At 46.8% G+C, this 16,896-nt stretch overlaps 1 protein-coding gene across 2 annotated transcripts in view; it reads right to left on the reverse strand.

The window, feature by feature from the left end:
• LOC140210746 (fatty acyl-CoA hydrolase precursor, medium chain-like) overlaps positions 1–16,896 on the reverse strand; it is an 84,378-nt gene that overhangs the window by 49,575 nt on the left and 17,907 nt on the right. For both annotated transcript variants that reach the window (XM_072279982.1, XM_072279983.1), the window contains exons 4-7: positions 8,571–8,704; positions 6,181–6,334; positions 4,604–4,708; positions 2,313–2,417 (exon numbers count right to left, since the gene is read on the reverse strand). In XM_072279982.1, the coding sequence (XP_072136083.1) occupies positions 2,313–2,417; positions 4,604–4,708; positions 6,181–6,334; positions 8,571–8,704 (498 nt within the window). The remainder of the gene's footprint in view (positions 1–2,312; positions 2,418–4,603; positions 4,709–6,180; positions 6,335–8,570; positions 8,705–16,896) is intronic.

Raw genomic sequence — 16,896 nt, forward strand, 5'->3', positions numbered from 1 at the left:
TTGAGGTGAGTGAAGTTATCCATGCTGGTTCATGAGCCTGATGGTTATAGGGTAATAACTGTTCCTGAACCTTGTTTGTGTGGGACTCGAGGCTCCTGTATCTCCTGCCCAATGGTAGTGGGGAGAAGTGAGCATGGCCTGGATGGTGGGGGCATTTAGGTTAGATTATTAGATTAGATTAGATTATGAGGACACGCAGTCCTTTTTTATTGTCATTTAGTAATGCATGCATTAAGAAATGATACAATTTGTTCCTCCAGAATGATATCACAGAAACACAAGACAAACCAAGACTAAAAAAAACTGACAAAAACCATATAATTATAACATATAGTTACAACAGTGCAAACAGTACCGTAATTTGATAGAAGAACAGACCATGGGCACGGCAAAAAAAAAGTCTCAAAGTCTCTCGAAATCCCAACATCTCACGCAGACGGTTGAAGGAAGAAAACTCTTCCTGCCATGAGCTTCCAGCACTGCAAACTTGCCGATGCAGCACCCTGGAAGCACCCAACCACAGTCTGACTCCGAGTCTGTCCGAAAACTTCAAGCCTCCAACCAGCTCTCCGACACCGAGCACCGAGCACCATCTCTGCCAAGCGCTTCGACCCCGGCCCCGGCAACAGGCAATAGGCAAGGCCGGGGATTTGGGGCCTTCCCCTCTGGAGATTCACGATCGCACAGTAGCAGCGGCAGCGAAGCAGGCATTTCAGAAGTTTCTCCAGATGTTCCTCCATGCTCCTCACGGCTGTCTCCATCAAATCAGGATTGTGCATGGCATCCTACTTACAAATACGATATCAATTCGCAGCGGCCACACGCGCTGTCGCGCCGCCATCTTCTCCTCCCCTACAATTTGATGATGGATACTACTTTCTTCTGCAGTGATTCATGTAAATGTACTCAATTCACTATGTCCAAGAGGCTACATCTATTAGTCTCACCCAGACATTAGCACTGCGGATATTGTAACGTTGCTTCGGCGATGGTCACAGTGTGGTGCTCAAACATATGGAGTGGGAATTTGAAGCCATAACGTCCACAGTGAATCTCAGCTGACAGCACAAGTATTTTGGATGCTGTCACATGTAATTGGTTTTGGTTTATTGTGGTCACATATACCATGATTCAACGGAAATATTTTGTTTTGCAGGCTACCCAGACAGATCATGCCACACAAAATTGCATCAAGCTGTTTGCAGATGATACCACTGTTCTGTTGTGCATTGCATCTCAAATAATGATGAGTTGGGTCACAGGAAGGAGATTGAGAGCCCAGTGACCTGGTGCCATGACAACAGCCTTTCCTCAATGTCAATGAAACAAAAGAGCTGGTCATTGACCTCAGGAAGGGTGCACAAAGGGGGAGCGGTGTGCATGCTCCTGTCTACTGCAATGGTGCTGAAGTCGACAGTGTTGAGAGCTTCAAGTTCCCAGGAGTAAAATCTGCAGTGAATTCATCTCAAGCTCCACGTTGTCAACATCAGAAACCGGAAAAGGAAATGTGATTGTGTATGATCCTGAAATATACTTAACGTGCCAACGAGGTAGAGAGTGACAACCCTTTGTGAGCAGTTTATATTCCTTTGTGTGCTAGTAACGAAAGACGAGTGGGTGCGCACACGTGCACACCTAAAAGGGAACACTGCTGGCAGGGTGTACCACACATCCACCACTCTCTGTGCAAAGAACTTTGACATCCTCCCCATACTTTCCTCTAATCACCTTATCATTATGTGCTCTTGTATTAACCATTTCCACCCTGGGAAAACGTCTCTGGCTATCCAGTCCATCTATGCCTCTGATCATCTTGTACAGCTCTATCAAGTCACCTCTCATTCTCCTTCACTCCAAAGAGAAAAGCCTAGCTTGCTCAACCTATCCTCAGAAGACATGCCCTGTAATCCACGCAGCATCCTGGTTAATCTCCTCGGTGCCCTCACTAAATCTTCCACATCCTTCCTATCAGGCAGTGACCAGAACAGAACACAGTACTCCAAGTGTGGTCTGACCAGAGTTTTATAGATCCACATCACCTCATGACTCTTGGTAACGTTGCAGCTCTATATAACCCTCAGGAGGAAGGAATCATAGCAGCAGGACCCGGACTGTGTGTGAGGACACACAACGGCCATCGGTCCATTTTCATCCACCCCACGTTCTCCTGACACACCTACCCAGACCTGGACAACCCATCTCAGAGATAATGCCCTGGAGACTGAGAATGTGTGAGACTGGTGATGTTACAGTAGATACACAAACGAAAACATTCACAAAGCAAAGAGGTTGAGCGAGTGCCTTTCACCTACAGCGCTCTGGGTGAGGTTAAGCATTTCTTCTTCAGACTTGTTCCTGAGGCAAACCACAACCTCCAGCGAGGTGCTCAGGCCACAGCCCACCTTGCTTGCGATCTCCTGCAGAGAGATTGACAATTCGTCAGTTTGATAAAGGACAGGAACTTGTCTGTCAACAGGTTTGAAAGTGTACAGGGAAAATTTGTAAGGATATTGTCAGGAGTTGAGGACCCGAGTTACTGGGAAAGTTTGAACAGGTTAGCACTTTATTCCCGAGAGCAGAGAATGAGGAGAGCTTTGATAGAGGTACACTAAATTATGAGCGGTTTAGATAGCATAACTGCAAGCAGGCTTTTTCCCCACGGAGGTTCGGTGAGGCTAGAAATAGAGGTCATGGGTTCAGGTTGAAAGGTGAAACGCTTCGGGGGAACCTCTCCAATCAGACGATGGTGAGAATGTGGATTCAGCTGCCAGTGGAAGTGGTGGATGTGGAGTCAATCTGAACACCTAAAAGAAATTTGGACAGGTACACGGATGGGAGGGTACGGAGGGCTATGGTCCGGGTGCAGGCCGATGGGACTGGGCAGAGTAATAGATTGGCACAGTCTAGTGAGGGGAAGAATAGGATGATTTGGCAGATGAAAGCATGGCTGAGGTATTGGTGCAGGGGGCAGGGTTGCAGATTTCTGGAACATTGGGATGTCTTGAGGAAGGTGAGACCTGCCACAGGAAGACGGGATACACCTGAACCCAATGCCCTTGCATGCAGAGCTAGAGCTGCTAGAGCTGTTGGGGAGGGTTTAAACTAACCTGGCAGTGACATAGGAACCAGAATGATAGGCCTGAGGGTGGGGGCTACATCTGGATGCGATTTGGAGTGAGACTGTCAGGAAGCACAGGCAGATGATAGGGCAAAATTTCAGTCAGCGGGATGTTAACATTTAACAGGGGGCAAAATCACAAAGGGTGATGAATACAGGACTGGACGTTTTATATTTGAATGGAGGTACAATATAGAATGAGGAAGATGATCTTGTTGCACAGTTAGCAGGTTATCTCCTGCTGTTGTAGTAGGGATGAGATTGCGGGCAATTCTGAGTCACGGCTGAAAGAAGACTATACTTGGGAGCTTAACATCCAAGGTTTACATCATATCGAAAGGACAGGCAGGTAGGCAGGTTGGGTGGCACTATTGGTAAAAAATAAAATCAAGTCCTTGAAAGGGGTGATATAGGATCAGAAGATGTAGAATCCTTGTGGCTAGAGTGAAGAAACTGCAAGGGTAAAAAGACCATGATGGGAGTTATATACAGGCCTCCGAATGGTGGCCAGGATGTGGGCTACAAATTAGAATGGGAGATAGAAAAGGCAAGTAAAAGGGGCAATGCTGTGATAATTATGGGGGATTTCAATATGCAGGTAGATTGGGAAAATCCAGTTGGTGCTGGATTCCAATAGAGGGAATTTTCAGAGTGGCTTGTGGTTGAGCCCACGAGGGGAATGGCAATTCTGGGTTGCGTTTTATGTAGAGATCCAGAATTGATTAGGGAGCTTAAGGTAAAGGAACCCTTTGGAGACAGAGATCAAAATATCATATAAAATATCATATATGATAAAATATCCTTCAGTTTGAGAAGCAGATAATTGAATGTATCAGTGAGGGTATATAATAGAGCAAAAATTTGTGGGAAGTTGGGGGATGAGGAAGCTTTTAAAAACCAATAGAAGGCAAATTAAAAAGCCAGTGGAGGAAAAAGATGAAATATGAAGGTAAGCTAGCCAATAATATAAAAAAGGATACCAATTTTTTTTCCAGGTACTTAAAAAGGGAGATGAGAGTGGATATAAGACTGATGCAAAATGACGCTGGAGAGATGGTAATGGGGGAGAAAGAAATGGTGGATGAACTTAATAAGTATTTTGTGACAGTCTCTGTGGAAGACACTCGCAAAACGCCAGAAATGTGAGAGTATCCACCGTCTACATCGGGTTTGTTTGATCTCTGGTTCCTGATCCTTCAGATTCTTCTGGATTTCAGTTTGCTTTAGAGCACAAACAAACATCAGATCCTCTACAAGATAAATAAAGAGCTGAGAAATGACGCTGAGAGTAGAATCAATACGGACAATAAGAATAAAGGCGGCAAAATGGTGCCTCTGAAAGATCTATCACTTTTATAATCAGACAAGGAAAATTCTTTAGATGGGTAGAGGAGACAGCATCGGGAACACCGGATGTGTGTCTATTTGACTGTATGTACCTGTGAGAAATAAATCTGAACGTGAGCTCTGAAAGAAGTTACTTACCTGAACTGTCGTGTTTGGTTTTCTGTTATAAAGTATTTCGTACAGAGCAGTGCCACTCTCGGATATCGCCTTGTGGAACAGACCTTTCGCCAAGGGGGAAGCAAGCTGTGTAAGCAACAGATGTGATCATTTCAGGTGGTTCTTTGTCAGCCAGAGCAGTGGGCGGGGGCAGTGGTAGTGGGGATAAGTTCTCACTCCCTATTAAATGCTCCCAATGGCGTATGCCTCATATAGCCTCTGACAGTTAAGTCCAGCTCCTGACTTTCATGTGTGGCTGAACTACCAAGCCCGGCTGAACTGTTTCTACAGACAGGAGAAGTAGCAAAGGCAGGTTACTCATGCCTTAATGCGAGTCGCTTCAGGGAGATGGGGATTGGCAGCCATGATTGGCAGCTCATCAAGGAGAAGGACAACTGAACTCAAACTGCACAGCCTTGCGGCTATACCAACTCATGGGAAAGGCTTCAGGAGCAAACCCCCAAAAAATCTGGAGCTGGGGACCCGAAGGCAGTCATACATCGCATTCAACACTGACTAGCAACTCCTGCGACACTGCTGGTGCTAAACAGAGTTTTTCTCTGCCGTTCTTTTGGATTCATTGCTTACATGGAAAGCGGGGAGCCCTCTTGCTCTCTATATTGTACTGCCCTGGCTGGTGTACTGGACTGCGTAGGCTGCTAGGATGCAACAACCATTGTCGAACCCAACCAGAGGTCCTCGATCAGCTCAGGCTACACTGAAGGGTCCTCTCCCAGCCTGGGGGGACAATCGCAGCAGGATTCACAACACTGCAATGGTGATGGGATTCAGGTCGGCTGCTGTCGGTGGAATTTCCAACCATATGGAATTAGAATCAGGTGTCTTAATCACTGTCTTATATGGCATGACATTTTAAACACAAGAGGTTCTGCAGATGCTAGAAATCTAAAGCAACACACACCAAATGCTGGAGGAACTCAGCAGGTCAGGCAGCATTCAAATCAACATTCAGACTATTTTTTTTACAGCTGTGTCGATCACAATTGCTCTACACAGCCTGAAAACTACATGGCAGGTGAATAAAACATTATGTGAAAGAAAATTCCAGCAACGCGGCAATAAGAGCTATGTGCGTGGGAGCATTTCAGTTACTGTGCAGCTGCGCACCCGAGAAGGAATTATGAGGCAGGGAGAGGAATAAACAGTTGATGTTTCAGGTCGAGACCCTCCATCAAGACGGGGAGGAGGGGAGATGGTACAAAAGGTGGAGGGAAGGGGGTCACTGGTGGATCCTGTTGTGGAGGGAGATAGACAGCTGAAAACATGGAACAGTACAGCCCTGTAACACACACGAAGATGCTGGAGGAACTCAGCACGTTAGGCAGCATCTATGGACCGAACACTTTGGGTCGAATTGGAATCCGAATTTGACCTTCGTCAGGACTCACGTGAAGTTTGTTGCTTTGCGGCGGCAGTACAATGAGACATAAAGCGAGCTCCCTTAGCCGGGGCCAGTCAGTATTCACAAGGGAAAATAAGGAAACAACAGTCAGGGGAAATGTCGACTACCTGAAAGAAATGGAAGGCAAAAAGCTTACGAGCAACGTTACAGCTATTCCTCCAGAAGACTCCCCGAATATGGTGACCGAGTTGGGATCTCCTCCGAAGCTCTTGATATTTTCTTGGACCCACTTCAGTGCTTCAATCTGATCCAACATTCCCAGGTTTGCCGGCATATGCTCGTCCCCTGAGCTGAAGGAACAAAGGCAGATGTTCACCAACACTGCCTGTGTAACGCAGTGGAAGGAGTAGAGAAACATTGGACTTTTGGTTAGTTTAGCAAGGGTTAAACAATTACCTGTGACCACCTGGGAGAGGGAATCCAATCGGAATCAGGTTTAATATCACTGGCGTTCGTCATGAAGTTTGTTGTTTGGTGGCAGCAGTACGTTGCCATACACGGGGTGTGTGGGGTGTCCAGAGAGGGGTAGCATCTCTGGTGAAGGGGCTTGTTGTGTCCATTCTGGGGCAGCTCACTCACCTTTGGACCCCACCAGACTCTCAGCTCTCACCTGTGGCTCCAAGCAGCTGTCTGCATGCAACATCTGCCACAGCTCAGTACACCACTCTGATAGGTAGGTTAAACCAGATGAGGGTAGCCGGCAGGCTTTGTACCCCAGTGAGACAGGGACATGCTTGTCCTAACATGTGAGGACAGCTCCAGTGAACTGGCCGGATGAGATCTCCAGTGAGATCCAATGGCCAGGAAGGTGGCTCTGCAACGCTCTGTGGACAGCAAAGAGCTTGACAAGGCATAGAGGAAGTCATGGTCATCCACGACAACCAAGGAAAACCCCAGTTGGTTACCACTTCTCATACCACCAGACCCAGACTTCCGAGGTTGAGAGAGTGGAACTGGCCCAGTGCGCTGGCTTTTCCATTTAAAAACTCTCTCACACAGGTCCCTTTGTGTAGCTCACTTTGCAATACATCATCTGAAAAGCTATAAATTACAATAAGAAGTATATATAAACAGAAAATTAAATTTAATAAGTAGTGCCAAAAGAGAGGAAAAAAGTCGTGAGATAGTGTACGTGGGAATACTGTCCATTCAGAAATCTGATGGCTGAGGGGAAGAAGTTGTTACTGAAATATTGAGATTGTGGAGGAATTAGGAATGATCTTTCAAGAATCACTGGATTCTGAAATGGTTCTGGAAGATCAGAAAATTGCAAATGTCACTCCACTCTTCAAGAAGGGAGAAAGGCAGAAAAAAGAAATTATAGGCTAGTTAGTGTGATCTCAGTGCTTGGGAAGACGTTGGGTGATGGAATTGTGGCCGAGTCTGCAGACGATATGAATATAAGTGGAGGCCAGTTAGTTTCGAGGAAGTAGACAGGCTACAGAAGGACCAAAGCAGATTACGAGAATCAGCAAAAAAGTGGCAGATGGAGTACAGACAGTCTCAGGAAGTGTACGGTCATGCACTTGGGTAGAAGAAATAAAGTGGTAGACTCATTTCTAAATGGAGAAAGATTCCAAAAATCTGAGACGCATTGGGAGTCCTTGTGCAGACATTGGCTTTTGAAGGTGTCCTGGATGCTGGGGAGACTATTGGCAGAGTTTACAACTTCCTTCAGTAAAGAATTCTGGGGGTGGGGAGAGGACTGGTAAAATGTGTGGAAAAGATGCAGGTTATTGGATGTGGTTTATTATTGTCAAATATTGATACCATACAAAAACCTGCCTTAAATACTGTTCATGCAGATTAGATCATTACACAGGGAGATAGAACAGCGTAAAACATTACAACAGAATAAAATGCAATAGTTACAGAGAAAGGGCAGAACAGGTGTACACCATGTTCGACAGAGGGAGCTTCACTCTGGGTCTGACTCCAGGAGTGTGTGATTGGACAGTGTCGAGGGAGTTTCACTCGGTGACTGATCCCAGGAGTACGTAATGGGAGGACGTGGAGGGAGTTTCACTCTGGGTCTGACTCCAGGAGTGCGTGATTGGTTGGACAGTGTCTAGAGAGTTTCACTCGGTGACTGATCCCAGGAGTGTGTGATGGAAGGATGTGGAGGGAGTTTCACTCTGTGTCTGACCCCGGGAATGTGTGATTGGACAGTGTAGAGGGCATTTCACTCTGGGTCTGACCCTGGGAGTGTGTGATGGGAGGACGTGGAGGGAGTTTCACTCTGGGTCTGACCCTGGGAATGTGTGATGGGAGGATGTGGAGGGAGTCTCACTCTGGGTCTGACCCCGGGAGTGTGTGATGGGAAGATGTGGAGGGAGTTTCACTCTGGGTCTGACCCCGGGAATGTGTGATTGTACAGTGTAGAGGGCGTTTCACTCTAGGTCTGACCCCGGGAGTGTGTGATGGGAGGATGTGGAGGGAGATGAATCCTGTTCCGTTACTTGGGGATTAAACAGTGCAAGGGAGAGATGATGAAGAAAGGATTGTAGAGGAGGAGAGGCCATTCACCTGAGGAATCCAAGAACTCCCAGCCGATACTGGATCACCACGACCACCACATCCTCGTACGCTGCAAGTGGAGATCCATCGAAGAGTAATGAACTCCCAAAGATAAAGCCCCCACCATGGATCCAGACCATAACCTAGGACAAAGAAGCCTGTGGTTAGAACCTGTCCTGGGCCTCCGCTAACTGGTTGCAGGAGGAGCTGAGAGCCGGCAGAGAGACAAGGCTCATTGGTTCGAATGGCTTTGTTTCTGCACAGTGATCCTTCACAGGTATCCTTGGTTTAGGGTGATAGAGGAAAGATCTAGAAGTGGGTCCAAGGTCCCACACTGCCAGGTTTGGGAAAAATTATAACCTACAGCAATCGTGAACCAGTTTGGATTATTTCATTCAACTTATCTTGGAACTGATTCTACAAACTCTACAACACACATCAAAGTTGCTGGTGAACGCAGGCCAGGCAGCATTTCTAGGAAGAGGTACAGTCGACGTTTCGGGCCAAGACCCTTCGTCAGGACTAACTGAAGGAAGAGCTAGTAAGAGATTTTAAAGTTGAAGGGGAAGGGGGAGATCCAACATGTTAGGAGAAGACAGGAGGGGGAGGGATGGAGCCAAGAGCTGGACAGTTGATTGGCAAAAGGGATATGAGAGAATTGTGGGACAGGAGGCCCAGGGAGAAAGAAAAGTGGGAGGGGAACCCAGAGGATGGGCAAGGGGTATAGTGAGAGGGACAGAGGGAGAAAAAGGAGAGAGAGAGAAAGAATGTGTGTATATAAATAAATAACGGATGGGGTACAAGGGGGAGGTGGGGCATTAGCGGAAGTTTGAGAAGTCGATGTTCATGCCATCAGGTTGGAGGCTACCCAGACGGAATATAAGGTGTTGTTCCTCCAACCTGAGTGTGGCTTCATCTTTGTAGTAGAGGAGGCCGTGGATAGACATATCAGAATGGGAATGGGACGTGGAATTAAAATGTGTGGCCACTGGGAGATCCTGCTTTCTCTGGTGGACAGAGCGTAGGTGTTCAGCGAAACGATCTCCCAGTCTGCGTCGGGTCTCGCCAATATATAGAAGGCCACATCAGGAGCACCGGACGCAGTATATCACCCCAGCCGACTCACAGGTGAAGTGTCGCTTCACCTGGACGGACTGTCTGGGGCCCTGAATGGTGGTAAGGGAGGAAGTGTAAGGGCATGTGTAGCACTTGTTCCGCTTATAAGGATAAGCGCCAGGAGGGAGATCGGTGGGAAGGGATTGGGGGGGGCAAATGGACAAGGGAGTTGCATAGGGAGCGATCCCTGCAGAATGTGGGGGGGGGGAGGGAAAGATGTGCTTAGTGGTGGGATCCCATTGGAGATAGCGGAAGTTACGGAGAATTATATGTTGGACCCAGAGGCTGGTGGGGTGGTAGGTGAGGACAAGGGGAAACCTATTCCTAGTGGGGTGGCGGGAGGATGGAGTGAGAGCAGATGTGCGTGAAATGGGGGAGATGCATTTGAGAGCAAAGTTGATAATGGAGGAAGGGAAGCCCCTTTCTTTAAAAAAGAAGGACATCTCCCTCGTCCTGGAATGAAAAGCCTCATCCTGAGAGCAGATGCGGTGGAGACGGAGGAATTGCGAGAAGGGGATGGCATTTTTGCAAGAGACAGGGTGAGAAGAGGAATAGTCCATATAGCTGTGAGAGTCAGTAGGCTCATAGTAGACATCAGTAGGTAAGCTGTCTCCAGAGATAGAGACAGAAAGATCTAGAAAGGGGAGGGAGGTGTCGGAAATGGACCAGGTAAACTTGCGGGCAGGGTGAAAGTTGGAGACAAAGTTAATGAAGTCAACGAGCTCAGCATGCGTGCAGGAAGCAGTGCCAATGCAGTCGTCGATGTAGCGAAGGAAAAGTGGGGGACAGATACCAGAATAGGTTTGGAACATAGATCGTTCCACAAAGCCAACAAAAAGGCAGGCATAGCTGGGACCCATACGGGTGCCCGTAGCTACACCTTTAGTTTGGAGGAAGTGGGAGGAGCCAAAGGAGAAATTATTAAGAGTAAACTAATAATTTCCTCCACCATCAACTCTGCAACCAATTGTCCAGCTCTTGGCTCCATCCCTCCCCCTCCTGTCTTCTCCTATCATTTTGGATCTCCCACTCACCCTCCCACTTTCAAATCTCTTACTAGCTTTTCTTTCAGTTAGTTCTGACGAAGGGTCTCGGCCCGAAACGTCGACTGTACCTCGTCCTAGAGATGCTGCCTGGCCTGCTGTGTTCACCAGCAAATTTGATGTGTGTTGCTTGAATTTCCAGCATCTGCAGAATTCCTCGTGTTTGCGCTACAAACTCTACAACCCATTTTCAGTATCATTTATATTTATTTTCACAGTTTGTATTCTTCTGAACATTGGTTGTTTGTCAGCCTTTATGTATAGTTGTTCATAAACTACTGTATTTCTTTTTTTCAGTAAAAGCCTGCAAGAAAATGAATCTCGCGGTCTGGTCACTGACAGGTGCTTTGAGAATGAATTGACGTTGAAATTCAAGGGGCAAGTTTTTCCACGCACAGACTGGTAAGAACATACACCCAGTGGCCTCTTTATTAGTTACCTCCTGTACCTGATAAAGTGGTCAATGTTTGTATGTCTGTGGTCTTGGGCTGCTGTAGCCCATCCATATTGGCCTCCACTGCAGTCTGTGGCAGAGAATTCCACAGATTCTCCACCCTCTGCCTAAAAAAATCCTCCTTACCTCTGTTCTGAAAGGTCACCCCTCAATTTTGAGGCTGTGCCCTCCAGTTCTGGATACACCCACCACAGGAAACATCCTCTCCATATCCACCATATCCAGTTCTTCCAAAATTCGGAAGGGTTCAATGAGATTTCCCCGCATTATTCGAAATTCCAGTGAGTACAGGCCCAAATCTGCCAAACACTCCACATATGTAAACTGCTTAATTCCCAGAATCATCCTTGTGAACCTCCTCTGGACTCGCTCCAATGACAACACATCCTTTCTGAGATATGGGGCCCAAAACTGTTGACAATGCACCAAGTACAGCCTGGCTAGAGTCTTATCAAGGCTCAGCATTATCTCCTTGCTTTTATATTCTATTCCCCTTGAAATAAATGCCAACATTGCATTTGCCTTCTTTACCACAGACCCAACCTGTAAATTAACCTTCTGGGAGTCTTGCATGAGGACTCCAAAGTCCCTCTGCACCTCTGATGTTTGAACCTTCTCCCCATTTAGAAAATAGTTTGTATGATTGTTCCTTTTACTAAAATATATTATCATACATTTCCCAATACTGTGTTCCATCTGCCACTTTTTTGTTTATTCTTCCAATTTGTCTAAGTCCTGCTGTGATCGCACTTCTTCCTCAGCACTACAAAGGAGACGGCTTTATAGGGCAGGTGTCAGAGGAGCGGGCGACGGAGTAGAGGGAGACAGAGTAGAAAGGCTTTAGCTCAAAGGGACTTCAGTGATAACGGGTCAAGTTAGGTAGGTTGCCTGTGTAGAATACAGATAGGAATTATCTGTGTGAGGCCGGTGTTCTGTGCTCGGTATCAGATGTGGGAAGTCCTGGAGACTCCCAGACTCCCAGCCTCCCGAACGGCCACATCTGCACTAGGTGCGTCAAACTGCAGCTCCTTAGGGACCGCATTAGGGAACTGGAGATGCAGCTCGATGACCTTCATCTGGTCAGGGAAAGTGAGGAGGTGAGAGAGAGGAGCTATAGGCAAGTGGTCACACCGGGGCCTTGGGGGACAGATAAGTGGGTATCGGTCAGGAAAGGGAATAGCAAGAGTCAGATGCTAGAGAGTATCCCTGTGGCTGTCCCCCTTAACAAGTACTCCTGTTCGGGTACGTTGGGGGGGGGGGACCTACCTGGGGGAAGCAACAGTGGCTGTGCCTCTGGCATAGAGTTTGGCCCTGTGGCGCAGAAGGGTAGAGAAAGGAAGTGGATGGCAGCAGTGATAGTTAGGGGTCATACAGGCGATTCTGTGGACTTAGGAAAGAAGCACAGATGGTAGTTTGCCTCCCAGGTGCCAGGGTCCAGGATGTTTCTGATCGTGTCCACGATATTCTGAAGTGAGAAGGAGAACAGCCAGAAGTTGTGGTACACATTGGTACCAACAACGTAAGTAGGAAAAGGGAAGAGGTCCTGAAAACAGGCTACAGGGAGTTATGAGTGAAGCTGAAAAGCAGGACTTCAAAGGTAGCAATCTCAGGATTACTGCCTGTGCCACGTGACAGTGAATAGAATGAGGTGGAGGATAAATGTGTGGCTGAAGGATTGGAACAGGGGGCATGGATTCAGATTTCAGGATCATTAGGACCTCTTCTGGGGCAGGTGTGACCTGTACAAAAAGGACGGGTTGCACTTGAATCCAAGGGGGACCAATATTCTGGCAGGGAGGTTTGCTACAGCTATTGGGGAGACTTTAAACTAGAATTGCTGGGGGGTGGGAACCGAACTGAAGAGACGGGGGAAGAGGCGGTTGGCTCACAAATACAGAAAACTTGTAGACAGTGAGAGAGGGAGGATAGGCAGGTCATAGAGAACGGATGCACTCAGACCAATGGTTTGAGATGTGTCTATTTTAACACAAGGAGTATAATGAACAAAGAGGATCAGCTTAGAGCGTGGATCAGGACTTGGAGCTATGATGTTGTGGCGATTACAGAGACTTGGATGGCTGAGGGGCAGAAAAGGTTACTTAGAGTGCCAGGCTACAGATGTTTCAGAAAGGACAGGGAGGGAGGCAAAAGAGATGGGGGCGTGGCACTGTTGACCAGAGATAGTGTCACGGCTGCAGAAAAGGAGGAAGAGATGGAGGGATTGTCTACAAAGTCTCTGTGGGTGGAAGTTAGGAACAGGAAGGGGTCTACTGGGTGTTTTTTATCGACCAACCAATAGTAGCAGGGACATCGAGGAGCAGATAGGGAGACAGATTCTGGAAAGGTGTAATAATAACAGGGTTGTCGTGGTGGGAGATTTTAATTTCCCAAATATTGATTGGCATATCCCTACAGCAAGGGGTTAGATGGCGTGGAGTTTGTCAGGTGTGTTCAGGAAGGTTTCTTGACACAATATGTAGATTAGCCTACAAAAGGAGAGGCTGTATTTGATCTGGTATGGGGAAATGAACCTGGTCAGGTGTTAGATCTCTCAGTGGGAGAGCATTTTAGAGATAGTGATCACAATTATATTCCCTTTACCATAGCATTGGAGAGGGATAGGAACAGACAAGTTAGAAAAGCGTTTAATTGGAGTAAAGGGAAATATGAGGCTGTCAGGCAGGAACTTGGAAGCATAAATTGGGAACAGATGTTTGCAGGGAGATGTACGGTAGAAATATGGCAAATGTTCAGGGGATATTTGTGTGGAGTTCTGTGTAGGTACATTCCAGTGAGACAGGGAAAGGATGGTAGGTACAGGAACCATGGTGTACAAAGGTTGTTGTAACTCTTGTTCAGAAGAAAAGAAAAGCTTACAAAAGGTTCAAAAAACTAGGTAATGATAGAGATCTTGAAGATTATAAGGTGAGCAGGAAGGAGTTTAAGATTGAAATTAGGAGAACCAGAAGGGGCCATAAGAAGGCCTTGGCGAACAGGACTAAGGAAAACCCCAAGGAATTCCACAAGTATGTGAAGAGCAAGAGGATACGAAGTGAGAGAATAGAACCAATCAAGTGTGACAGTGGAAAAGTGTGTATGGAACCAGAGGAGATAGCAGAAGTACTTAATGAATTCTTTGCTTCAGTATTCACTACAGAAAAGAACCTTGGCAATTGTAGGGATGACTTGCAGTAAACTGAAAAGCTTGAGCATATAGATATTAAGAAAGAGGATGTGCAGGAGCTTTTGGAAAGCATCAAATTGGATAAGTCAGTGGGACCAGATGAGATGTACCCCAGGCTACTCTGGGAGGTGAAGGAGGAGATTACTGAGCCTCTGGTGATGAGCTTTGCATCACCAATGGAATGGGAGAGATTCCAGAGGGTTGCAGGTGTTATTCCCTTATTCAAGAAGGGGAGTAGGGATAGCCCAGAAAATTATAGGCCAGTGAGTCTTGCTTCAGTGGTTGGTAAGTTGATGGCGAAGATCCTGAGAGGCAGGATTTATGAACATTTGGAGAGGTATAATATGATTAGAAGTAGTCAGCATGGCTTTGTCAAGGGCAGGTCGTGCCTTATGAGACTAATTGAATTTTTTGAGGATGTGACTAAACACATTGATGAGGATAGAGCAGTAGATGTAACATATATGGATTTCAGTAAGGCATTTGATAAGGTACCCTATGCAAGGCTTATTGAGAAAGTAAGGAGGCATGGGATCCAAGGGGACATTGCTTTGTGGATCCAGAACTGGCTTGCCCACAGAAGGCAAAGAGTGGTCGTAGACTGGTCATATTCTGCATGGAGGTCCGTGACCAGTGGTGTGCCTCAGGGATATGTTCTGGAACCCCTATTCTTCGTGATTTTTATAAATTACTTGGATGAGGAAGTGGAGGGATGACTTAGTAAATTTGCTGATGACACAAAGGTTAGGGGTGTTGTGGATAGTGTGGAGGGCTGTCAGAGGTTACAGCGGGACATTGATAGGATGCAATACTGGGCTGAGAAGTGACAGATGGAGTTCAACCCAGATAATTATGAGGTGGTTCATTTTGGTAGGTCAAATATGATGACAGAATATAGTATTAACGGTAAGACTCCTGGCAGTGTGGAGGATCAGAGGGATCTTGGGGTCTAAGTCCATTGGACACTCAAAGCTGCTGCACAGGTTGACTCTGTGGTTAAGAAGGCATATGGTGCATTGGCCTTCATCAATTGGGGGATTGAGTTTAAGAGCTGAGAGGTAATGTTGCAGCTATACAGGACCCTGGTCAGACCCCACTTGGAGTACTGTACTCAGTTTTGGTTGCCTCACTACAGGGAGGATGTGGGAAACCATAGAAAGGGTGCAGAGGAGATTTACAAGGATGTTGCCTGGATTGGGGAGCATGCCTCATGAGAATAGGTTGGGTGAATTTGGCCTTTTCTCCTTAGAATGTCAGAGGATGAGTGGCTTCAATGCCTGGGAGTTGAGCCTTCGCCAGGACCTCGTTGTTGGGGGCAAGATCCTGCCGGCTGATACCCATGATGGAGCGGAGAGATGACCTGATAGGGGTGTATAAGATGATGAGAGGCATTAATCATGTGGATAGTCAGAGGGTTTTTCCCAGGGCTGAAATGGCTAACACGAGAGGGCACAGGTTTAAGGTGCTTGGAAGCAGGTACAGAGGAGATGTCAGGGCTAAGTTTTTTTTTACACAGAGAGTGGTGAGTGCATAGAATGGGCTGCCGGCAGCAGTGGTGGAGGCAGATATGATAGGGTCTTATAAGAGAATCCTGGATAGATACATGGAGCTTCGAAAAATAGAGGGCTATGGGTAACCCTCGGAAATTTCTAAAGTACAATGTTGGTACAGCACTGTGGGCCGAAGGGCCTGTACTGTGCTGTAGGCTTTCTATGTTTCTATACAGACCCCTCTACTTATCTTCATATCGTGTGTGTGTGTGTGTGTGTGTGTGTGTTTCTGTGTACGTATGTGTGTTTCTATCTTTGTAAGTCTGAGTGTCTCTGTATGTGTGAGTGTATGTGTTGCACCTGCCTTTTTGCTGAAGAGGTGCAGTGTAAGACAATGGCATATTTAATTTAACTTTTTTCTAACAGACAACGTTGGCCAAGTTGTTTAGTTCAAGAAGCTTGCAGACCAAATGGAGACAATCGCTTAGAACATCAAAAATTGAGGTATTACTAAGTTGGAAGATGTGTGTTTTCATGGAGTTAGCTTCACAGCATTTCTTGTCGGTAGCTGGCAGCTTTTGGACCGTTTGCGTAAAAGGGTATGTAGCCCCCCCACCCCCAGCAAGTCTCAGGGTCGCTCAGCTCGCTGTCGTCTAGGGAAATAGCCCTCGGTCCCGCCAAACTGGGCCTCTCTCTCTCTCGCACGCCTTCTGCCCCAAAACCTGTGCATGACGATGACTTACAGACACACAGAAAGAATAACATCCATCCCAATTGGTTTGTTCATCCTCTTATCAATAACATAATCTAAACAAGCTGCTAGCGGGAGGACTTTCTCAGCAGCTAACATAACAAAGAAGCCATTTTAATTAGCCTATGCAGTAACATAAAAGAAGAAACCCCTTACACTATCCCCCCACCAAATAAAGTCATGTCCTCATGACGTCTAAATAACTCGCCAACCAGTCCTGCATACATAAAAACCCATCCAGATACACACAGTGACATTGCTCCCCAAACAGTGGATCTTCTGCCCATCCACGGGTGC

The sequence above is a fragment of the Mobula birostris genome, chromosome 15 (genome assembly GCF_030028105.1).
Source record: "Mobula birostris isolate sMobBir1 chromosome 15, sMobBir1.hap1, whole genome shotgun sequence".
NCBI classification, from domain to species: domain Eukaryota; kingdom Metazoa; phylum Chordata; class Chondrichthyes; order Myliobatiformes; family Myliobatidae; genus Mobula; species Mobula birostris.